This window comes from Indicator indicator, chromosome 19 (assembly GCF_027791375.1).
Source record: "Indicator indicator isolate 239-I01 chromosome 19, UM_Iind_1.1, whole genome shotgun sequence".
In the NCBI taxonomy this organism is placed as follows: domain Eukaryota; kingdom Metazoa; phylum Chordata; class Aves; order Piciformes; family Indicatoridae; genus Indicator; species Indicator indicator.
The window spans coordinates 7,388,253-7,413,337 of record NC_072028.1 but is presented as its reverse complement, the minus strand read 5'-3'; the positions used below and the strand labels follow the sequence as shown (position 1 = coordinate 7,413,337).

Here is a 25,085-nt window from a genome sequence, read left to right as displayed (position 1 = left end):
ACACACAGAGGCTTCGAGCCCCTGCACACACACCTGAAGCGAGCGGTGACGACTCAAAGTCATTTTCACAACCCCCGTCAGAGGCCCGCATGTAGGGAGAGGGGTGCCCATAGCTCCCAGCCCGGCTCCCCACCCCGGCTCCCCGCTCGCAGTCTCACAAGCAGCTTTGCCCAGCTCCTGATCCTGCCCCTGCAGCGCTGCCCCGCATGCCGGCCTCCAGCCCCCGGCCGGAGCCGGTTCCCCGCCTCCCCCTCGCCTACCTGCTCCGCGCTGCTGCTCCGCTACCTCCCGTGCGCCCGGCCCGGCTCCCGGCCCCGCCGCGCCGGCAGCGGCTGCTCCATCTTGCGCATCGATTTTCCCTCCTTCCTCCACCCGTCCGTCACAGGCTGCAAAAACATTGGGGGTCTGGAAAAATATCACCGGCCCAAAATCCGCATCACCGCGGCGGGCCCTGGTCGCCGGGAATAGCCCCTCGCCCACTTTGCCCAGGCAGCGCCTCGGCTTTGCATCCTCCAGACAGGTTTCCCCCCCCCCTCGCCTTTCCCTTTCCCCGCCGGCCCCCTGTCCCCGGGTTATTGCATCACCCCCGAAACCCCGCGCCGGGGCCGGGAGGGGCGGGCGGGGGCAGGCTCAGCGCTCGCTGCTGAGCCATTGGCGGCCGACGGCGGGGCGGGGGCGGGCGGCAGCGGGCTCGGCTCTGCGCGGCTCTACGCGGTGCGGCAGCGGGAGCGGTAGTGGCAGCGGTAGCGGCAACATCGGTGGCGGCAGCGGCCCCCCCAGCTCCGCGCTGCTCCGCGCTTCCCCCATCCCCACCCCCGGCCGCCCCCATGGCCACTAAAATCGACAAGGAGGCGTGCAGGGAGGCGTACAACCTCGTCAGAGACGATGCCACCGACGTGAACTGGTGAGTGTCCCCCGGCATCTCCCGGACAGGCACCAGTGTTCTGGGATTCCCCTTCTTCTCTACCCTTGCACTCCCTTAAGGGTGAATGTTAGAGACCTTATTCCCCTTCTCCTCTTCCTCCCTTAGTAAAGGATGGGTTATTACAGTATATTCTTCCCTATCTCCTTCTTCCCCCATCCCAAAGGGTGACTGCTAAAGATAATACTCCCCTTCCCTTTCTCTCATCCCAAATGGTGACTTTTAAATGTACCATTCCCCTTCTGTTTCCCAAAGGGTGACTTTTAAGTACAATGGCTCTACAATCGTCCCTGGAGACCAAGGGGTAGACTATGAAACCTTTAAAAGGAAGTGCACAGGTAAGCTCCATCATGATTGCTTTGGCACCTTACTGTATTTCTTGCTGCCTAGTTTAAGGGGGGGAAGGATGGGAGAAAACCTGGGTAAACTGGAATTAGTGCTGCCCTGTCCTGCATGGTCAGGTTTGCAGCCACCACAGAGTGCAGCTCACTGAAGTCCATAGTCCAACCAGTCCTTTGTCTCAGACTTAAACTTAAGGTCCTTTGGGCTTTCCTTCCCCTCTTTGCATATTTTTTCATTGCTTCTTGGTTATAAGCAAGATGAAACGCTTGATTAGCCATGGTCTCCTTGCTTAGCACTGCAGTTTCAGAGCAAAAGAGACTCAGTTTTTGTGACTAAAATAATGCAGTCACACAGATCATTTTGTCATAAAATTCTGCTGTAAAATGTATTCACAGCACTAAAGTAACTGCAGTTAGAAGGCTTGCTTGGATTTTTTAAGAGTATGAAACCCGAGAAAAAAAAAAAGGTGTTTGTGCCTAAGATTGGCTGGAACAATACAGCCCTGGGAACAATCCTGTGTGAGGCGTTGCACAACCCCTTACAGTTGCTGCTCTGGTGGCAGTTGATTGTTTAACTGTTGGTGGTAGAACATTAACACAGGAGAAACAAAGCCTAGGGAATATGGAAATAAATTGAGGAGCTTCAGCTGATCTTAACTGCTGCAGTGTTTTACAAAAGAAGGGTTTGGTTTTGCTCAAAATAACTTCTTGGGGAGGAATTGTAGAGCTCTTCCTCCTGTCTCAGATGCTGTTTAATTTCACCAATGGGATGGGAAGCATTTTGAACATTAATACTGGGCTATAAAAAAAGTCTTCTTGAGTCACCTGGTTGCTCTACAATCTCTAGAATTATGGTTAACCTGCATTTTTAGAATTAGGTATCTGTACTGTTGAGCAGCCTCTCCCTTTTCGAGGTGGGGCGAGTCCCAGAGGCACTGTAGTCAGAGTCCTACAGCTATTGAAACACCAGTGTCTGTCCAAATTGGTCTGCCATGTCCCAGGGCTTGAGTTGTAAGGGAGAACTTCCCAGTCACTTAAATGAGGGTAGGACTGGTCTGATCGGTGAATAAATATCATAGGAAGAAAGTACATGTTAGTCCTTGGAAAGCAGCCACTAAATCAAGAGGGTTTAGACTGCTCTGCTATGGCATTTGCTGTGGGGTCTTACAAGGATTAACCCAGCCACTTTTTTCCAGCTCTTCTTGGGACCTCTGCAGGGAGTATTCACAGAACTGAAAAGGATCTTTTTGTAGTTGATATCAGAAGAGCTGGTACCCTGTATTGCAAGAACTCCTTCTCACTCAACTTTTGTCAATGGGAAACGTAGGGAAAAAGCAATTACCTGGTATGCAGGAAAGCCAAGGGTTCAGCACTTCTGAAGTTCATGTCAACATTATCTCAAGGGTTAGTTTCTTTCTGGGAGGTCAACAGCTTCAGCAGCTGAATGCCATGTTCTGTGTCTCCTCTTGTGGCCAAAATAACTGAGTGTCTTCAGCATCTCCAGACATCTGAGGCTTGCAGAGGAACCTTCCCTGTTTATTTCTCTCCTTGTTTTTAAGAGATCTTGTTTTATCTAAACTGATTTTTACTGCTTTTTGTTTTGTTGGTTTGGGTTTTTTTCTGGATTGGCACCCTCTCAAGAACAGTTCCTCTGTTCCCTTCTGTAGCAAGGGGAATACTTTTATCCAGTGGTTAAGCAGGCAGAGTGGCTTTGGCAGACACCAAGCCCTGGGTGGGCTGGGTAGAATGCATATAACAATCAATGGAGGAACATACTGTACTTTGGAATATGGTGAGGTTTGTTTTCTTGCCATCACCTGCATGTGCCAAACCCTTATTTATAAATAGAGTTTATAAATATAAATAGACAGAGTTCAAGAAAACCTTGTTTGATACCATCAAAGTGCCAAGCTGGCTCCAATACTGAAGCATTTTGCAAATTTTAGGTGTAAGCATGGTAAGAGAAGAGTTAAAAACAAGGCATCGTGGGGTAGACTGTGGCCTACTGTTAAACTGTAACACTGAAATAAATCCCTTATAGATGCTCCATTGCTCCTTTTCTCTCTTCTTTCTTTTCCTTTTCCTTCCCATGAACCTGCTCCTTGGCAAACCAGGGCGAGAGGTTGTCCTCAAACCTACCTCTGGAGCAGAGTCCTTGGAGGCTTAAAGAATGAGGCAAATTCAGGTTCCAGGTTCTTGGCTGAGTGCCAGAATGGATCTCCCACCACCCACAACTTACAGTGGTGGAGCAGTTGGGGAAGCAAGAGATGCAAGTTTTGGTGCCTCTGTCTGTGCAGCAGCCCTTAACCTGGAGCACTGGAGATGTAGTCAGAAAGCAAGGCTTGTGCCAGCAGTGAAGTTAGAGCTTCCCTTCCCAGCTGGTAGAAAGGTGCCAAATGTTACCATGAGGTAGAAGTGGTTGGAATATTTCTACTGAAACAAAGTCAGTAAAAAAGAGTAGAAAGGGATGGCAAGAGCAGTTAAATATTATTCCTTCCTATTGCAATGCCTCTTCTCCCCTGCTCCACACCCAAACTCCTTCCACATTTTGCGGAAGGGAAGAAGAGCTACTATCAATGCAAACAGCTTGAAATTGCGATTAGAAAAACTGACACCAGAATAAACTTCCTTCCTTGTTTTGAATTCCTGTTTTGTGAAAAACACTGCCCTGAAAGCCACAAAGTACTGCAACTGCCTCTGGTAGAAGCTGAGCATAATGTGGTGGTTGAAGGTGAGAGCAGGAGCTGGAATTGAAAAACCTCAGTGTGCAGAGCGTCACCAGGTTCCTCCGTCTGAGCTTGCTCTGTTCTACATTCTGCACCATCTATTTCAGTGCCATTCTGAGTGGCAAACCTCTCTGTCCCCTGCTTTCTTTAATAACCATTCTTGTTAAAAGCACCTTCAGCAAGGGGTACATTTTGCTTTGCTCAGAGCAGGGGGTGTCAGTATGTGCTAATTCATGTGGTTCTGAGACCAAAAAGGTCTTTTGTACCAGTTAGGAAGACATTTGCCTGTGGTGGATATCCTGCCTTGTGCAATGACAGAGGTTAGGAAGGGCTGGAGGGGGTTGCTTTTTCCTCCCCCTCTACGTAACCCTTTTCATGCAGACCATGGCCCAATCCATTACCAATTCTGCAAACCTCCTTAAGCATCAAGAATGGTTGAGGACAAAGGGAAAAGCAAGAAACTGAAATTGTGCCTTTTAATGGAAGTAGCAATTCAAAAAGCCCATGTTAGACACCAGATCTCTGCAAACTCCAGCAATGCTCTGTGGGCTGCTGTTGAAGGAACACACAACAGACTAAGATGCTGAGTTCCTGGGGCAGTGAAGCCTGTGCCCTGAGCCAGGAACTGCTGCTGCACCCAGCCTGCCTTGTCCGGGTTTCATCACTCTCACAGCCCTACTCTCAGATACACATTGCACGTCAGACCTGCATGCCACATATCCTGGGGTGGAGGCTTGTTCTTCCTAAGCTTTTTACTAGGCTTTGTGGATGACTATGAAAGTTAAAGGAACTGCATAATCAAACTATCATCCTTTCCCTGTTCCACTATTTGGAGGACAGCACTTGCCAATTCTTTTTAAAGGAAGAAAGAATGGTAAGAAAAGCTTCTTCAGTGCCCTTTTGTTCAGAGTCCCAGGATTATGCTGCAAACACAGCCTGAACCCTGGACTTTTGCACATCTGTTGCTGTCACAGTCTGTATCAGGCCACAAGATGACTAACACTTTAGCTGGGGGTGGTAGACTCTGCTTTGGCTTTAGGCAGTAGTAGTTTTCTCTGTCCTCCTAAGACCCACTGGAGATATGTGAACACCTCTCCAACTTATCCCAAAGTAAATTCAAGGAGGTTGGTTTAAACCACTCGAACAATAAAGTCCTTGTATGATTAGAAGGTGGTTGCTGGTGGCTCTTCCTCTTGCAGTCCTGCATAATGACCAAAGTATGTGGCTGTATTGGCCTTTGTCTGGTATAGAGAGTCAGGAGACCAAAGCAGAGGACGTTGATTGTGTCAGGGTCATTAAGCACACAGTGCAGACACCCCTGGTGTCTTCTGGTTAAGGACTGTTTTGCTTGGAATTAACAGGAGAGCTTACCTCTGCATTAAACAAGGACTTAAAACAGAATTTTGATCTGTTTTACTTCACAGTTACAGCTCTTGCCTCTGCAGATGGCATGGCTCCAGAAGTAGCATTAATTTGGTGTTTGGGTAGTATATGCCATCAGTACACTTCTTTAAAAACCAGCTGAGCTGGTGGGTTTGAAGCCAGAAACACAGATAACAGCTGAAGGTTATTGTACGGAAGGATGTGAAGGCTCTTGGGTTTTGTTGTTGTTTTTAATTTCAAAGTCTCCTAATTGGGTTGGTGATGGTGTTGCTGAGAAGAGCAGAATGACTTACAAGTAAGATACTGAACTAAAAGTCCGATCAAAACATCTGCCTAGACTTTTATCTGTGTCAGTAACACTTGGCTGCACCAGCCTGCTTGACTCTGTTTCTGTATTACGAAGCAGCAGAGCATCTCACTGCCTCTCTCTGCAGTTTCCTTCAATTTTTTTAAAGGGTGTATTCTGCCATGAAGTGACAGAGAGGTCAGAAGACTGTGCTTCCCCCCATGCTACATGTGAGCAGTTGTTTTTCAGTGCATCTCTGACAAAAGAAATAATGAACCTTTTGTTTGGAAAACCCCAGTCTGGATAAATAATTGCAATGACAGCATGAAAAGGGATAGTTACCCAAGTGTCTGGAAAGATCAAACCAGAACCACGCCATGCATTCAGCATGAGGAAGAACTGGAAATCTTTGCCCTCTGAAATAAATGCCCTATAAAACCATTTCTGGTTGACATAAAGCATCAGGAAGCAAATAGAGATAGAATTGGCTCTGAAGACAAATGAAGGCTCATTTGGGTTTATGACAATTGTCCTATAAAGCCTGGTCTGCATATAAAAATTAGGAGCTAAGCATTGAGAGATCACCAAGATAACACTGGCAGCTTGGGTGGTAGGAAAGACTTGTAAAAGTCCACGAGGACATGTAATGAGATAGCTGCTTATCTGTCTTTGGCTACATCTTAAGTTGCTAAAATGGGCTTTGTAAATCAGTCTCCTACTGCTTTTGTTTTTCCCCTTTACTGTTCCTCCTGCCTGCTTTCCCTTAATATCTATTTAAAGGAAGACCTGGGGCCATGGGTGGCTCATGGGAATGTCACACTGTCTTTGCAGAGTTTCCATGCCCCTGTGCCCTCCCTTCTCACTCCGGGGAGGGTCAGCTAAGTAGCTGCCAGTTAGAGCTGTGGCTTAGACTGTCCTTTGTAATGGACAGGAGGATGTTTTAGGGAATATTCTCATTCATTCTAGTGGGAGTAACACTCTGTATTCAGAGATATATAGCTTTGTGATGCATAATTAAAGTAGCATGGCTGTGGGGCCGCATTTTGCCATCCTGTGTTAGGCATAAGAGCAGGTAAACAAGAGTTACATCTTTTGTGTGCCCTTTGATTGGGGGCCTGTCTGGCCCTTAACTCTCACCAACTAACACAACCATTCCTTCCTTCAGGGAAGGGGAACAAAGAATAGCTGGATCCTTTGCTTCCTCCCACTTACACCCAGGTCTGCAGAGAGACCACTACAGGACTACTGTCACTGAGGTAGCAGCAATTCATTCTGATGAAACACTGCTGGTGGTTCCAATGGATCAGAGGAAGCCAGACAAGTCAGCATGGTGTCATCCTCCCCATGCACTTGTGTCCTGAGTACCCTGTACTAATGTCAGCTTCTCTGGGATATATGGGTGAGATTGATGCCCCAGCCCAGCATGTCCTGTAGTGATGGTCCTGAGGTCAAACGTTTTGTATGTGTCTTATGACTTCAAAGAACATCTGCATGGTGCAAGGCAGCATTGCATCAGAGATATAGGGGCTTTAGTACAGGGACAAAGAGGGGAAAAACAGTGTGAGGAAGGTTTTCTGTCTGCACTTCTAGCCATGTGACTACAGGGGTGACTGAAGAGGTGGAAAACTGACAAATTAATCTAAAGTGAATCCAGTTGGAACAAACATAATAAATCCTTCATGAAACCTGTCACGTGCCATCAGTAATTCATTGTTGGACAGAGCACAAAAGCAGATAATTCCATCAGCTGCCTTTCTGTATGTGACCTTGGCTGAGCATGCAGGTGAAGCTGGGAGTGGTGGCCTTACATTGGCATGTCTCTGGCTTTGCCATCCAGAGCCATACAGCTAAAAACTGTGAAGCTTTTGACAGAGTATTTCTGTCCTACAGCTAGTATCCTTTCCTGATGAGTCAGTGCATTTTAATCTAATGGGGAGTTTTTTAGTATAGCTGCACCAAAGGGTTTGAGTGGATGATAAAAAGGAAAATACCATCAGGGAAATCTCTGCAGCTTGGCATCAAGCTTTGTTGACAGCCAAGGGAAGCTTAATCAGTATATTTGGAAAATCCTGCCTACTGATAAATAAGGGGTTTGGAGAAAAATACTAAGTGATGCTCATTAAGGCATCCATTGTACTTTTCATTGTTTGTGCAGCCTTACTGTCAGGCTCTACAACCACAGTTAAAGGAGTAGTGATATTAGTGGGAATTAAGGTTGTTAATTTCTGCTGTTTGTAACTTGTAAGGTCTAATCAAATAAAGCTGCTATTTCCGTTCTGCCCAGAGCTATTATTTGCTTCTCTCTCCTGAAATTCAGGGCTTAGTGACTAGGAAGGTGGCTGCCTAGAGTAAGGCAGGATTTCCTCTTTCAGAGGAAACCTACTGTCTCTCTCTCTGATTTGTCATACCCTCAACTCCATGCACCCAGCAAATTCCTAAACCCTCTATAAGTGGTTTTTTATGTGTGTGGGGGTGGTGGATATTAATACTTTGAGATTTATAGGGGAGTTGGCACTGATGGCATCGATGACTTCCAGCTCAGCAAGGTGATCTGGCAGGGTAGAACTAATTAACTGTGAAAGAGAAAATCTGGGAGTATAAAAGAACTTGTGTTTTGATCCCGTTATCACTCTGAACATGCTTCAGACTAATTGTGAAACTCAGCCGCTTCTGCTCAGGGATTTGGACCTGCAGTTGTAAAAGCTCATACCCAGACTGAGCTAGTGCTAAGAACCTCCACGTCTCTCCCTGTTGCCCTTTTAGGAAAAGAGCTATGTTAATTGCTAAGGGCTCCAATTCAGATTCCCTCTTGGCTTTATCTGCAGCTGCTGAAATACTTCTCAGATGCTGCAGTTCAGACTGGCACATCCAAGACAAAATGTCCTGTAGTAGTGTTTTATATTAAATACACTGGACTGAAAGTTGTGGCAGCTGAAGAGCCTGTTCTGGCTACTGTAGGGATACAGGAGGAGAAAAGCACACACACCTTGGGTGTAACCTTTCAAGCCCCCACAAGTAAACCAGCCCCAAGTAAATTCTGCCCAAAATGGTGACTCAGAGGCCCGTATCTTACCTCAGATGCTCATTAAAGTTATTGGGACCTAACATGATGAAGTAAGAGTTGCTCATGGTCACTGAGTAGTAGGTGATCTAGTAGATAAAAGCTCACATGGAATTGCAGAGTTTGGTTCTCTTTGGTGGCACTGATCAAGCTGTTTTCAGAAGGACAGGAAAGCATTCAAACTCTTCTGCTGAGAGGCAGATCCTGCTGCTGCCAGTGATCTGTAGGTTCATGTCAAATTTAAGTTCGTACTGACAGGTAAATTCCTTCAACCTCCTTTCTATGTAGCTATGAAAAAGCTCTGCAGAACAAGTTGGAATTTTTCTCATTTGTTACATTCTGACATTATTTGTATTATAAAGGGACATGTTCCAAAACAGTCATGATGATCTGTAGCTGCCTTTGGTGAAAGGGGCAGGGATGAAAAACCTACATACTCAAGGTAGAAAGTGATGGGTCCACAGGAAGGTCTATGAAATGATTACAGTATAGTAGGGGCCAGGACTTAGTGACATTGAAGTGCCTTCCAGTTCTGTGTTCCCATAGGAACCACAGTACAATTCTCAGTGGAGTGTGGCCTCCTTTACTGTCAGCTCTGGGAAAGCAATGTTTTTTTATAGAACTGTTAATAGTAATGTTAGGGGATTTACTGCCTCTTCCTCACCTTGGGTATTTCCTGGCTGTCGGTTCATTTATGGTTCTAATCAATCTTGGGAAGAGGATTTACTGTCAGAAACAGGAGTCTCTCCCTGCCTTTCTTGTACTTGCCAGTAACAGGTATGTGAGAGAGACGTTTTGTTTGCCTGCACTCATAATACACAGGGCTCATTATCCTTCCAGAGATCCATGTGGATTTTTCTTTTGAATAAGACCTTTCAAATTTTACATCTTCAGAGGAGTTTGTTTTAAACCCTGTACTGGCTCACACACCTCTCTACCTACATTTTCCATTTTCCCCAGTAGTCCTCCATCAGTGGAAAAAAAGTACATAGAGGAAAACACAGGAAGACCATAGGTGGTTTTTTTTCAGACTTAAAATTTACCTTTTCTCAAGGGGAAGTTGTCTTTATTCACACTTTGGCAAAAAGAAGTGTTAAAGAAGCTTTGAGACCTGTCAGCTTTCAGAGAAAATCTCACTTCTTTTTTGCATTGATTTCTAGCAGCTTATTTTCTGGGGATGTGTAATTTAGAGCTGCTTCATTCCTGTCCCTGAAGCTGCTCTGACCCTTCATGGAGCATGTTGTAATGGATCCAAGGATGGGGATGTTGGCAAACCTCACTGCACCTGGAGCCTGCATTTTCACCTGGCCAGTAGTCAAGATAGCAAATAATCATAAAACATGTTGAACTGGTCATGACAAGTGCAGCCAGGATTAACATGATTCCTTTCAAATAGCAAGTTTGCTCTTCTGTTTTGAGTCATCTCATTTCATAGAATCATAGAATTGTTAGGGTTGGAAGGGATCTCAAGGATCATCCAGTTCCAACCCCCCTGCCATGGGCAGGGGCACCTCACACTAGTTCAGGTTGCTCAGAGCCACATCCAGCCTGGCCTTAAAAACCTCCAGGGATGAGGCTTCTACCACCATCCTGGGCAACCTGTTCCAGTGTCTCACCACCTTCATGGTGAAGAATTTCTTCCTAACATCCAATCTGAATCTACCCATTTCTACTTTTGTTCCATTCCCCCTAGTCCTGTCACTACCTGACACCCTAAAAAGACCCTCACCAGCTTTCTTGTAGCCCCCTTCAGAAACTAGAAGGCCACAATAAGGTCTCCTCAGAGCCTTCTCCAGACTGAATAGCCCCAACTCTCTCAGTCTGTCTTCATTGAAAAGGTCCTGAGTGACCTGTAACAGATGAAGTGGCTATGATTAGATGCATTCCACGATTGCACAACTGCCCATCTGCTCAGCTTTTCTGCATGATCCTGGTTGAAGGCTCCAGCATGGTGCATGCTGTCGAGGCTGGGGATAGGAGTGGATGGTGTCACAGGCTTGCGAAGCGCCTGTGATGGTGAAGGCATCCAACTGCCTTGGGTGATGAGTCACCCTGCAGGGAAGGAACAAACTCTTTGAGACAAGGAGTTTACAAGGGTTTTACACAGATGGCCAGACTAAATAACTCTAGTCTGGTATGATATGGCAGAAACCAGCTGTGAAAGGAAGATGAGAACAGACCTAAAATCCAGGCCTTTCTCTACAGGGCTTTGGAAGGAGTAGAAAAGCACATCTGGGGAAGTAATTGCAGATTTTTCTTTTGCTCCTGCTTCTTCTCTCCTTGTGAACTCATACTACAAGTGAGCCAGATATGTGGCTGGAGGCAAAGAGAGAAAAGTCAGATTTGCACAATGGCCAGTTTCTGGGTATGTGTTACAAAATGTGACTAATCCTGCTATCCTTAAGAGATGCTGGGAAACACTTTTTTCTTCTCTTGACCAGTGACCTGCAGAGGAATGATATGGTGAAATGTGTAACTAAGGTTAGCTCTGTGCTCTTGAATTATCTGCTGGCTGTATTTCAGCCATTTTCAGATACACTAATGTAGGGTGGCCAGCACAGGTGGTTTCCTCCCAGTAACTCAAAGCACCCCAGAAAGAGGCACACTTAGCAGTGGACAAATACACTTTGCAAGCACAGGTCATCTGGGCAGAGCCTCTGTATTGCCCTGTTAATCCCAAATGGTGGTATTGTAACACAGGATCAGTGCCTTGGCTTGGTCTTTGAGTTGAGAGCAATAGTTTTATTCCAGAAAATGGCAATGCAGGGATGTTTCTGGTTGTAATAATTTTCTCCTTTCTTCTTTGTCTGTCCAGATGATGTTCGATTGTTTGGCTTTGTCCGGTTCACCACTGGTGATGCCATGAGCAAGAGAGTCAAGTTTGCTCTCATCACTTGGATTGGAGAGGATGTCAGTGGCCTGCAGAGAGCCAAAACTGGGACTGACAAGACTCTGGTCAAAGAAGTAGTACAGGTAACCTTCTTTTTACTTCTAACCACCAATTCTCTTTGCTTTTAGCTCTACAAACACCAGCAGAAAGGGAGAGAGGGGGAAGGACTGGATCATCCTTTAACCTGGCAGTTAATCCTTTGAAAAGAAGAGAGCTCCCTATTGCTTGTCTTCATACTAGGAAGACTTATCTGCCCTTTGAACATTCAGGCATAAAGAAGCACCTCTGAGCTTAAGGTTGTCTTAAGAATTTCATGAGAAGGGAATATCTGCACTCCCCTTCTTGTCATCATTAAGATGCTCCTCTTTTCGTTCTTTGATATGGAAATAACATAATTGTGAATGGTAGAGAACAAGGCAATATTAAGTTAAGCAGGTAAAATCAAACTGAAAACCCCACACCTTTGTTTAAACTTCTCTTGAGGCCTTTTGTCTCTGCACAATGAATTCATGGACCTAATCAACTAAAGTCTGAAGTCCCTATCTCTACCAATTAACTAACAGTACTTAATAGCTAACTAGGTTTGAATAGTCTTCTGTTTGGCCTTGGGCGTATCAGGGAAAATGAGAAATGTGCTTAGTACACACCTTGGAAGGGCTTCACTGGAGTTTGCCTGCCCCAGTTGAGCTCAGTTAACTCTGTCAGGGCCTCCCAGGACACTGAGCTTCAAGCTCAGTCCAAATGAGTGAAAACAAGCAACAGCCACAAGAGAAGTAAGTTGTGGAAGGCTGCAGAGACCTGCTGCAGGAAAGGTGACTTTAATGGAGATGTTGTTAATGGTTGGCATGTTTCCTCTGAAGAAGTGTTTAAAGCATGATTAACTCTTTCAACTAAACCTTGGCTTGCATCTCCAGCGCCTGAGAAAACATCTTGTTTATACACTTGGAGAACAGGCTGACCTCTGGCATACTCTTCTTCAGTAACTGTGTTCTTGCCTGTGTAAAAAATCTGTCCCCCTATACTCAGCACTTTGAGTACTGGGTTCAGTTTTGGGATCCTCACTACAAGAAAGATACTGAGGTGCTGGAGTGAGTCCAGAAAAGGGCAAGGAAGTTGGTGAAGCATCTGGAGAACAGCACTTGTGAGGAGCAGCCAAGGGAACTGGGGTTGTTTAGCCTGCAGAAAAGGAGGCTGAGGGGAGACCTTATTGCTCTCTACAACTACCTGAAAAGAGGTTATGGTGAGCTGGGGATCACTCTCTTCTCCCTAGTAGCAAGTGATAAGACAAGAGGAAAGGGTCTGAAGTTGCACCAGAGGAAGTTTTGGTCAGATATTAGAAGAAACTTCTTCATTGAAAGGTTTTTCAAACACTGGAACAGGCTCCCCAGGGAGATGATTGAGTTCTCATCCCTGGAGGCATTCAAAAGACACAGAGATATACTGTTGAGGGACATGGTTTAGCACCAGACTTGGTAGTTAGATAATGGTTGGACTCAATGATATTAAAGGTCTTTTACAACTGAAACAATTCTGTGATTCTTTTCTGTGATTCCATAATCTCCCAATAGAACAATATGAAGGATGAGAATGAAGTCCCCCTCATTCGTTGGTAGTTTCTACAATAGAGAAGTTTATATTTAGATAAGCACCATGAATCTAATAAATTCCTGTCCTTCCAGAGGATAAGCACTGGTGCTAAATGTTTCAAAATGGCAACTACACACCAGGGTCCATACTGAAAAATAACTTCTATAATGACACCTGAGAGATAGGAAAGCAAATCTCTGTTCATGTGAAGCAGCTGAAACTGTGTAATTGTAGCTGGAGATGAAATTACAGAGTACTAATGAATGACTCATATGAGAGTCACAAAGCCTGAGATTTTTTTAAAAAATATGTTTAGACAGTTTATTCCTGTTGAGCTGAACAGCATTCCAGAGTGCTGCTCCAAGATCTGTCCCTCAGGTCTGTTACATATAATTTGCAATTTCTCTCGTTTCATCTTTGATTAGTAGTCTGCCTGAGTTAATAATCTGGTGGAACATTAATCATTCTTGGCTGTTACTTAAAAGCTTTCATATTCCAATTAATCTATACTGAAATATGAAAACAACACAGCTAGTGCCTAATACACTCTTACTGAGCAACCAGGTCTATAACCCACTCCAAAGCATTTCTGAATGTCATGTCAGTGGTTATCTCCTTCCCTTAAGAAATTATCTTGACAACTATTTCGAATAGTTCTATCTGTGCAACTGAGTCCCTCTGAGTGGAGTGGGATAAAAGCAGAACTACTTGCTCCTTCATATGCATGTAACCTTGCAGATAATCAAAAAAAAGAGGAGCAGAAAGTGCAACTGAAATGTAGTGAAGGGAATTTATCCCCCAGCTATTCCACTCTTACTGGTTCTCTTGACCTTCAAGTATATGTTCCCCATCACCCCACTGCTTCTGATTTTTACAGAGAGTATTTGAGATGTGAGTTATACATAGAAAAATACAGTTGGTTGTCTGCTGTAATGATAAACTGCAAATCTGACTCAGTGCTGGTTCGTCATTTGGAATAAGTGGTACCCTAAAGTGGGATTTTTTTTTCCTTAGACACCCTGAAGAGAATCTAGGCTGCCAATGCAGTTTGGCTCTCTGCAGTTTTAGTTGTGAGCATGGCTTCTAGGTCCACCTACCCTGTGCAATGTGGCTCTCCTTCCAAGGAAGTGTGGCAGGAGGAGGCTTTTTGTGCAGCAGGTAACAGCTTTGATTTTGTGATCTATAGAAGTAACTGGTTGGGATTCCAGAACAACAGCTCTTCAGTCTGAGAAGTCCTCAGTAAAACTTGAAGGACTCTCGCTATCTTGTAGTATTTGCCAAAGCTAACTGTGGCTCTTTATTTTAAGACCAAAGCTCCAGTGTGAGGGAAGGCCTGCTTTATATTCTCTGCTATGTTGTAGATGCACTGATGAGCTTTGGTTGAGCTCTGCTGAAAGCTGAACAAATGCTAGTAAATGCTGTTCTGCTGAGACACTCAAAGTGAACGACAGTCAGCTTGAGTACTGCCTAGCCAGCAAAACCCACCGTGTTGCATCTGTAGAATAAAGAATGTTCCCACGTGGTGACTATTAAAGCTCTCTCAGAAGCACTTGCCATAAGCAAAATATAAGGGATATTAGCTGTTGAAGAGTAGATTATGGGCTTGTGAACAAAAGGATGAAATATAAAGCAAGGAGAGGAACTGGGTTGCCTTCCTTTTTGTATTCCTCTCTTGGAAGAGAGAGCAGGTGCTGTGAAATCTATAGGGAGGTGGCTTGGGAAGCCACACTGGTAGTCAGTAGAGGAGGTTACCATAAAAATCTCTTAAGAAGAAAGGACAATGGATTTTTGTCTGTAGTAACTATAAAATTACAGGGATGGATCTCATCTGGTGCAAATAGCCTTGGTTATGATTTGTACTATCAGAGAATCAGGTCTTCTTGCTTATTTGGGATTTTCCTTATTACCTCTTTAATTTTGTTGGAAAATGGGTATTGCATTTATTGTACTTATTTGGGATTGGAGAAAAATGCATTTGGCATTTAAGGAACATTCAGTAGCTTTTTCTCACAGCCACTGATTTCCATCCTTTCCTCTGTACCTCAGGTGGAAATCTCGGATCAAGCCTGTGATGCAGTCCAAGTAGCTGAGCTGAGAGCAGGTTAGAAGTAAGGCCAGGATGGGGAACATTTATCTGTATCTTCTCAAGGGTACAGCTAGATACTAATGTGTGGAGACTGATTTGTGTAAAGGGAGATCTAGAGTAAGATGATGTAGTATCCCTTCTTTTCTCCACTGAGCTTCTGCCCAGGCCAAGGACAGACCTAAGCACAATGTCCCATGCTTTGCAAATTGTTAAGACATTTGGGAGTTCCTGGGGTACAGTCTAAATCTAAATCTAGGATGATCTAAAGAGCTGGGGGAACTTTATGAAACAATAAGCCAGAATGACTTAAACTACAAGGCTGCATCTGTTTTGTCATCAGCAGTAGTGTGTCTTATCTTGCACACATGGATGAACTGGCAGATGCTTGCAGTGAGACACACATGCAGCAGACCCCACAGCATCTGTGTCCTCTGCACAGTTTGGTCACTGTGCACCACCAGTTGCCATGCTAAGGCTGTACCCAGCTACCAGTAGATACCAGCTGAACTGAAAGGCTTTGAGTCTATTCTCTACTTGACTAAAAGGAGATTATCCAAAGCTGGTCTTAAATTCATGTTTTATGTCCCTAGCAGTAAGAATAGTTCTGCTTTTTACCTCCTTTTGTAGGCACAAGCTGTGGCTCATTCAGCATTAGTACAAATCCATTTAGGAGGCTCTCTGTGCTCTGAAGGCTCTTCATAGACTCACAGAATGGTTTGGGTTGCAAGAGACCTTAACAACTATCTAGTTCCAACCTCTCTCCATGGGCAGGAACGCCTTCTACTACATCAGGTTACTCAAAGCCCTGTCCAGCCTGGCTTTGAACACTCCAGGGAGAGGGCATCCACAATCTCTCTCTGCAACCTGATGTTTTGACCTCTTTTATTCCAGAGGCCCAGGAGAACCTAGTTGGTCAACGTAAATCAAGGCTATTGTAAACCAGTGTGAGGTTCAGTTCAGCCATAAAAAAGGTGAAACCTGGCAGCTGTGGGGTTTAAGTACAGGAGTGTCAGACCTTCCAGTGAATGGCCCCACTCACTGTGAAGGATGAGGTTATGGTGCTTTTCTTCAAGTAAGGACAAGCCCAGGCACAGTGGTTGTGGGGCTGGGAGTGGCAACCTGTGCTGCAGTGGTCCTGTGTTGATGTATGTGCTGAGAACTGAAAACAGGGCTTGGTTTCCCTCTGAGTGTTGCTTCCTCTCTGTGAACTCCTTGCTCTTCAAGACTACATTTCCTACCAGGAGATTTTAACCCTTCGTTAGGCAGTGTGGAGGTCTTTCTCCTGATGGGACTGAACTCCCCTGCAGGCTTGTCTCAGCAAAGGGACCTCCCAGCCTTTTTCAACTTTGTCTTATTTTCCATGAATTTTGACTCTTTTCTGTTTTCATCAGCACTCCTGCCCCCACAAAATCATGTGCTCTGTTATTTGCCTAATCACATTCAGGGTAAAACAGCTCTGTTTCTGTGAGCAAATATCTGTGGCATTTTATTCATTCTTATTTTTAGTGAGGAATTTGCCAGGCTTTAGTGATATCAAGACAATTTCTAAGATTCTGCTATAGAGCTCACAGCAAGATTTTTTTTTTCTTCCTGTTCAACTTCTCTTTTTCCTCTGGATTCTGCACTGCACTGATGCTGGTACCCCAGGAGGGAGGATCTACTTCTGGGGTTATAGTCTCTTATCTCAGGACAGATACAACATGCATAACTCCATGTCTGTGGAGTTGTGGTAGTACAGTGATCTAAACAGAGGATTGTTTCATACCTTTGTTAGTGGCACTCAGAAAATCAAACACATACTGCAATGGCTCTATCATGGTGGCTTTGAGACTGTCTTTTTCAGGAGGGTGGGTGAGAGCCTGCTGGGAAGGCAAACAGAATTGTTCCTTTTGACTGTTTTTCCTATTCCAGTTTACTTTAATTGCCATACCAAATGGGTATGGATGTACAAGAACTCCTAGTCCTAATCTAGAGAAGGTGGTAACGTTGTAAGTAATTTCTTCATGCCAGAATAAGCAGCTGCTCATCACCCCCCATCTGAGGCACAGCCCTGTGACTTTTCCAGTGGGATGCAGCACAGATAGGAGGAATTTGCAGATGAGCTGAAATGTAGTTCCAGTTGCTGAGATGTGTTTGCCAGACGTTTGGGCTGGCTTCTCCCAGGGGCTGAAACCAGTCCATGCAAAAATTGGCAAGCAGTAAATTTGAAGAGAGTGGTTTTGCTGCTACCTTGGACTCTAACATCTGATTGCAGGAAAAGAAGCATGGGAGATGTCATCTCCTCTGCAGTGTGTCTGCACTGAAAACAAGATGCCCAGTGGATGGGAGTGATGACATTAAGCGCAGCAGACCTGAGGATTTTGAACATCAGTGGAGGATGCTGCAAGCCCCAGTGTAAATAAAACCAGCAAGAAGCTGCTTAACTACCTGACACCATCCCTAGCTACTAGGAACCCAAGTGTCTGCACATGATACAAGGATTTTCTTTCTGGCCTCAGGCCTACCCATGCTAGGATTTACAGGGGCCTCTGCAGACTGTTTTTTGTACAGTATCTGCACCAGACAGATTTTCCCTTGGCCAGCTTAGGGAAATTTTATAGCCTCATATGCTAACCATTCAGAGACTGGAAGAAAAAGAAAATCTGCTCCACCTTTTTTTTGACTCCCCATAAAGCTGTCTGGAAGAGAAAGGCTGGACTCAGCTTGCTGTACGAATCTCACACTTCCCAGGGAGAGACTCAGGCTCACTTTCTGCAACCTGACCTGCATGGCTGGACTCCTTTCTCTCTCCAGTGTCACGTGGAGGTTGACACAAGGGATTAGACTGCAAAATGGTGACCCTCTGCTACTCAGGCACAAAGTGAAGCACGTGCTAGATAGGTGCATTGAAGAACTATGAGTAAACCTTGTGTTTCATGTTGTGTTCAAGGATTTGAGAGGCAAAGCAAAGAGACTGTGATCACCGTTGTGTCCTGAGAGGGGTAAAGATAAATGGCATTATTGTTTTTGTTATCTGTAGGCTGATGGTGACTCTGGGGTGAAATTCAAAAGCTAGAATTCACTCACAGGGCTTGCTACAGTTGTAAAAAGCTTGTAGACAGTGTGAGGAGAAAAGGAAGTGGCAGATGGAAAATGGAGATGCATGTCAGCAAAGCGAGGGCCCAAGCATCAGAGTTATGCACTGTGTGCCTTAGGCAGCTATAACTTCTGCAGTTCTCTTAAAAGGCATTAGATGCTGGTGTGTGTGAGAGAAGAGAAGAGAAAGCAGGAACTTACCCCACCCAGTCTCTTAAGGGCAGAAAGAAAATCTGGTGGCAGAGCAGAAATCTGGCTGCAGCTGTATGCCTGTTAGCCCCTTGAAGCTGAGTTTCTTCCTGGTGCTTTGCAAGAGCTGGTTTGCTGTGACTGGTTATTTGTAATTGCAGGTGACAATCATGCCAAATAAGGACCAATGCCTGGTTTAGCTAACATCAGACCAAATTAAATCAGCTGTGAGTAATTTTACATTCTGGCAGTTTCAGTGGGGGCAAAAAAAAAAGAAAAAGAAAAAGAACGAACTGAGAGTAAGATTGCCCTCAGCTCAGAAGTGCTGCTGTTGATCATGGGTGCCCAGTCTCCTTATCTGAACATCACAGTCCTTCCTGTCTTTCTGCCCTGATGCTACAGGAGGCAGTTTCAGCTGTCTCTACAACACTTACATGCCTCTCTTCACCTTATGATTTGCACCCTGAACAAAACCTTAATCCCAAAGAGCTCAAACAGTGAATTCAGAGTGATAAGGGAGGTTGAGGCTGAAGAAAAGTCAAGCAGGATATTGAAATCATAAGTTCCAGGCAGCAGACTCACCAGAAGCATCTTCTCCCCATGGTGCCAGGGTTCATGAGACATCATGGTGGGTACAAGCTGGTGCAAAGAACTGAAGACTCCCCTGCCAGCACCTGCCAGCAAAAAGGAATAAAGCAAAGAGTTATTAATAGTAATGACCCAGTTTGCACTATGAGGGTACAAATCTGGCACAAGAGGTGGCCCAGTCAGCTAAGAGGATATTTAAGAGTGGCTGGGAACATAACCCATCTGGCCACTGCTAGGGGGAAGGTTGCTCAGACTTTGCAAGGTGTCTTGGTGGCAATAACATTGAATAGTGGCTGATGCCCACAGATCATCACCCAGGAATCATCTGGATAACTGTCTAGATGAGGAGACATTTGAGCAATTATAAGTTCTTTGTGGTATATATAATTTAGTTCCCCTCTGTTCCTGTATGAATGCACTTGCAGTTTTAATTTTGGAACTGGCTGGATTCTGAAGAGTGGACATTGAAGAAAACTCTTCCTGGATTTATAAATACACACACTTCTCGTGGAACCCCTCTCAGAAATTTTTGTATGGGCCTGCCTCAGCTCTTACTAAAGTCAGGGCAAACACTAGCAGTGAGGTCAGGTAGACCTCCTGAGATGAAGAAGTTTTGTTAGACCTTTTAGCACATAGAAAAGAAACTGAGAAGGCTCAGCTCAAAAACCCATGCAGGCAGGCACACCTCAGTGAAAATCAAATAGCTGAAAATCCTTTGTTTGGCCTTAGCAAGAGCTGAGCTTTTACACAAGAGATTTGTAAGTAGGATGTAAGTAGGACACTTGTGAGGATGACTGAATCTGATGTTTCAGGCTGTTTGCCTCTTCATTTCCCATCTCAAAAAAGGGACTTTTTTTTTTTTCCCCTCTAAATAAACTACTTCTTTCCCGTTTTTCATAAACTCTGCTAAGTATCTGTAATGTCTGTCTGTCCTCACACCAGAAAAGCCAGCCATTGCAGTGTGGAGCAAAATGGTTCTGTGAAGCAGTTGTTATTTCTTAGGACTTTGTCTAGAAGCTGATGAACTAAAGCAGAGCAGACAAGGCTTCTTGTAGCTGCTATAAGCTCTGTTTTTCTTCCCCCTCACCCCTAAGCAACTCTTGGCTAGTGAGGATTTCCTACAGTGTGAAACAGGATCAGCTGCAGCCTGGGAGACTGGTGTGGGGGAGGGAGCTGTTTTGCTCTCCCTTCCATTTCTTCCACGGCATGAAAGAGGTGCTGAGGCTCTTTCAAGCTGAATCCTTCTCCACCCCCTCCTTTAGCCGACTCTGATCCCAAACTGAGACCCTTGAGATGCTGCCAAATAAAGAGCTCTCCCATGGCTTAGAGTCTGAAACCAATCAGAAAGCCTCGCTCCACAGTTGTGCCGAGGCTGTTCCAGTGCCGGGGAGACCTGGACAAGATGACTGCTGCTCTCTCAAAGCATTGCCTCATTTTCCCAGGCAGCCTCCATCACCTTTCAGGGTCCTTTCTGCCGAAGGAGCCAGGCATTGCAACTTTCCTGAGACCCTTGCAGCAGGGCTGTTGGGACTTTAATTCATTTGTTTTGTCATCAGTTTTTCCCTGGCCTTGCAGAGGCCAATGAATGCTTGTGTTTTTCCTGCTGCCTAAACCCCTGTGGGTCAGGGTGAAGGGAAAGGCATATGCAGTGTTTGCAGCTGTGGGTAGGGAGAGAAGGCAAATGCTGAAGAAAAAAGTAAATGTGCATGTTTGCTGAAATGTCTGTGCACACACATGCATGCCACCCCTGCTGTGAGGCAGGAGGGACACAAAGGAACAAATCCCTGACTGTAGTGACACTGTGGTGACAAATGCCCTAAAGCCACTGTAATCTGTTCCAAGAAGGGTTTTCTCTGTTCACAGTCTCACATCATAGCACACTGCCTAGACCTTGCCCGGGAGCATTCAAGCAGTTTGACTCCTAATCTGCAGCACACAAGTGTATTAATAAAGCAAGTTCTTAAAGGTCACTTTGGATCATTAGACCACAGAGGCTATTGACAACAGCAGCAGCCTGTCTGGTGCAGTATCTTAGTTTTGGCCATTAGATGGTTGAGAGGAGGAGTCAGTAAATCTACTGAAGTAGAATTAATTGCTCCTGGTACCATCTACACATTGCTCAATCTTTAACTGAAGCACCTTGCTATCAGCTGGTGGGGTATGATGCTGTAAAGTACTGTGGTATAGCACTTTTTTTTAAGGAGAAGGGGTCCTAAAAAGGACACTGACAGGATTAGTGACATGCTCATGACTATGCTGAGTGGCAGTGGCAGTTAGAAGGTCAACAATGTTGAGCTTTTTTACTTGGCATACTATTTAGACCTTACCTAGCCTGTGCATTTATTGCTAGGAAGAGTTGTTGCACAGGCAAGGATTTGGTCTTGCAGCTGATGACTGTAGAAGCAGACACAAAATTTTCCAGGTTAAGTCTTGGGTTTTGCCATAGCTAGTCTTCTGTCTCATCCACTGCTTTCTATTTATCATCAGGATATGCTGCTCATACAGCCATGGAAGGTGGATAACCCATCTTCATTCAGGACTTGGAGAAGTAGCCTCTTTTTTAACAGGCTTTTTCTTTATCTCTTGCAGAACTTTGCCAAAGAATTTGTGATCAGTGACCACAAAGAGCTGGATGAAGATTACATCAAGACCGAGCTGAAGAAAGCAGGGGGGGCTAATTATGATGCACAGACTGAGTAAACACAGGAACCTCCTGGCACCATCACCTGGATCTCAAAGGGAGGGGAAAGGCACAACAAAGTAACACAACTGAGAGATGAGGCAACTGAAATCCCCAGCTTTCTGTGTGTGCAGCTAAGAACTCCCTTTCTTTGCATACAGTGGACTTTTATTTTCCGTTCCATGTCATGAAACATCCCTCTTTGGGGTTCTGTTTTTCTTTTTTTCCCCATTTTTTTACTCACAACACTGTCCATCTTCACACATCTGTGGAATTTAGGTTTGGCTCTGCTTTGCTCTTATTCAGCACTGTAGTTGTAGGGGCTTGCCATTGTGTCTTTCTTCCTATGCATGCATGTCTGTCTGTCTGTCTTAATTGGGCTCAACCTGCTCTCTGAGAGGAGAAAGTTTTGTGGAAATTCTGTACACTCATTATTTTATCTTTTTGGTTTTAATTTGTTCCAACTGATGTTCTTGGGAACGATATTTTTGTGCTTTTCTAGTCTCAGATCAACTTGAGCTAACTTCACTCAAGTCTTGATTAAATTGTCAGAGCTTAACTGTCCAGCTGAGATGTTACCTAACAGCTTAAACAACAAAGCTGTTAAACAAAGCTTAAACAACAAATTCTTCAACTCATGATAAATGGGAATAAATTTGCCTTAAATCTTGTTTGACAGTTGCTATGCTATGTGCTGCATTTCTATCCCTCCCTCTTAAAAGTAAGATCCAACTTGATTTGAATGTGGGGGGTTGGGTTTTTTTTGGAGGTATCATGGCACAGTAAATTGAGGGGCTTAGAAATGTCTGGACACTTGGTCACTATTTTGTGTACATTGATCTCTGGGTTTGTATTTGACTTTCCTAATACTGGGGCTCAGGAGGTGAAACAGAAATGCATAGATTTCCTTTTTAAATGATGTCTGCAAAAATAGCTGCTGAGCCCTACCAGCCTTCTCTACCCATGTCTCCCCTGGGTTATTTCACAGCTAAACACAACACCCTCAGTTGTTTGGGGCCTTGGGGCAGTGAACCATCCTGTACCTGTGACTGAGGGATGAAGCAGGGCAGAGCTGCCCCAGTCACAACGAAACATTCAACAGCAGAGGCCCAGGGATAACCTGGGTACTGTTTGCTTTGGTACCAAACTGTTTGTTTGAGGGACTTCTTTGTATGGCTTTTTTTTTTTTTAATATCAAAGGTAATTGTCCCCAGAATTATATGCAAGGGGGAGACTGTGTTGTACTGGGGCTTGGGAGTCAGTGCTATAAAACCCATTGCAGAAATAAATGTTTTTCAAGAACAATTCTCAGTGACTCTGTTGTTCTTTTTGCCTTCCCTGCAACAACAAGCCTATATTTAGGAGGTCTCTTAATCCTAGGTATAAGGCTTTGAGCTCCTGCAGTCTTGGGGCTATTAGGAGAATTAAACACTGGCTTAAATGTAAAATGATCTCAGGGCAGGCAGCCCTTGCCTGCTCATCTCCATTCTGAAAGGCAGAGGTGACCACAGTGCATGTGACACACTTTTTGTTCAGCAGCTCTACATCTAAATATTCAGCAGCAAAATGCCAAGTGGGAATTGTAATTAGGTCAAAGAGAATTTCACACTCATGTAAAGTAAATGTAGAGAGGTCAGGAACAGATTTGGGAGCAAGAACAACACTTTCAGATGGAAGTTTTGCAACTTGCTGCGCAGGGTTACATGGGGTGTTACAGTTCTGGATTGAATTTACTAAAACTTGCCCTGAAAGAAGGGAAATGTTTTTTTTTTTTACAAGACTGGCAGTAAGGCCTGGCATAAATAATGGGGAAGAGCTTTGCAGAGAGCTTGTGATGCTCTGAAGCTTTGTCTTACTGTTCATTGACCATGATAAACTTCTACTTGACAGTTTGTGGGGTGTTGAGACAACAATCTTGGTTTGGTCTTGAAGCCTAACAGCAGCATCACAAGAAATTCATCAGCTGTGGTGTGGGCCTTGATGAGCTGCTCAAGAAGAGCTCACCACAGAGGCAAAAGAGCTTTCTCAGCTCCTCTAAGGCACCTCAGCACCTGGTGAGCTGGCTCCAGGGATGAAAGAAAAGGCTGCATCACCATGTCCTCATTGGTCCTCAGTCAGCATATGCCTTCCACAGGGTGTTTTTCTAAAAACTTTCTAAGTCTTTCCTGAATATTTGTTTCCTCCAGGTAACCTCTCCAGACACATCTGTTCCATCTCCTTTCTGACAGCCACTGCTGGGGCCCAGTGCCCTGCATCCAGGACTGACTTGCCAGCCGTGGCTGGGCAGGCTTGGAGGGGAGACACAAGCCTTGTCACTCACTTGGATTTTCTCCTGACTTCTGCAGTAGTTTGAATTGGGTCTCCAAAGTACTCATACAAGATAGGCATCCCATTTGTCCTTAGTCAGCCCAGTTTGCAGAACATCTAAGATCCTGTATTCCCCCTCTGAATCACCACTATGGTGTACTGGCACATGTGGTCCTATTTTGATCCCAGGACTATTGAGCTTGTAGTCACTAGCACAGCAATTGCATGAGCAACATTAGAAAAAAGAGGAAAAGAAGGAATTATTCCTTCCTGACAAGACATCAGGACAAATCCTTGAAGAAACTAGACTAATGAATTATACCAATAAGAGACAGTGAGTGAGGTTTTGATTCCAACCTCAGGCTGACCTTCTTGGGCAGGCTGCCTAACCATACCATCTTGCTAATGCCCTGAAGAACTTTGTTGGGGAAAACCAGGTTGAGAGGTACAAAAGCATCACTGCTGGTCTGTCTCTGTCTTCACTGGAGTGCAGTCATGGGTCATCTCTGAAAAACCCACTGGAGAGTTCTTGTTTGTACAGCCCTGCTCCTCTAACAGCACTACAACAGCCAAGTTAATCAAGTCTGTGCCTGTCAAACCCTCAGTCAAACACAAGATTATCTTTGTCACAAAGAATGTCTTGGAAACACACCCAGCCCTGACCCCAGCCCAAGCTGATGAATGTACATCCCAGGTGGCTGCCAAGCAGTGTTTTGGGCAAAAAGTGTTTCAAGAATTCAATGCCTTGCTCTCTCTCATCGCCCCTGTAGGAACAATCTGAATTAAACATTAAATTACTTTGTTTCTCAAATGTGGATCATACTTCAGCATTACCATATTGTCTTTATTTTCCTCAAGAGAGTGACTTTATTGGTACTAAGTCAAGCCCTTATGTTTGTAATAGGAGGAGCAGCTCAGCTAGTCACAGAGGCCTGGTGTAACTCATCATCTGCTCTGAAGGCTA

At 44.8% G+C, this 25,085-nt stretch overlaps 1 protein-coding gene across 1 annotated transcript; it reads left to right on the top strand.

Annotated features, from left to right (window-relative positions):
• Positions 1-827: 827 nt before the first annotated feature.
• Positions 828-22,395, top strand: COTL1 (coactosin like F-actin binding protein 1). Its single transcript, XM_054389742.1, has 4 exons — positions 828-904; positions 1,178-1,260; positions 11,535-11,692; positions 21,724-22,395. The coding sequence occupies exons 1-4, from the start codon at positions 828-830 to the stop codon at positions 21,832-21,834; spliced, it is 429 nt and encodes a 142-aa protein (XP_054245717.1). The 3' UTR covers positions 21,835-22,395.
• The last annotated feature ends 2,690 nt before the right edge of the window (positions 22,396-25,085 follow it).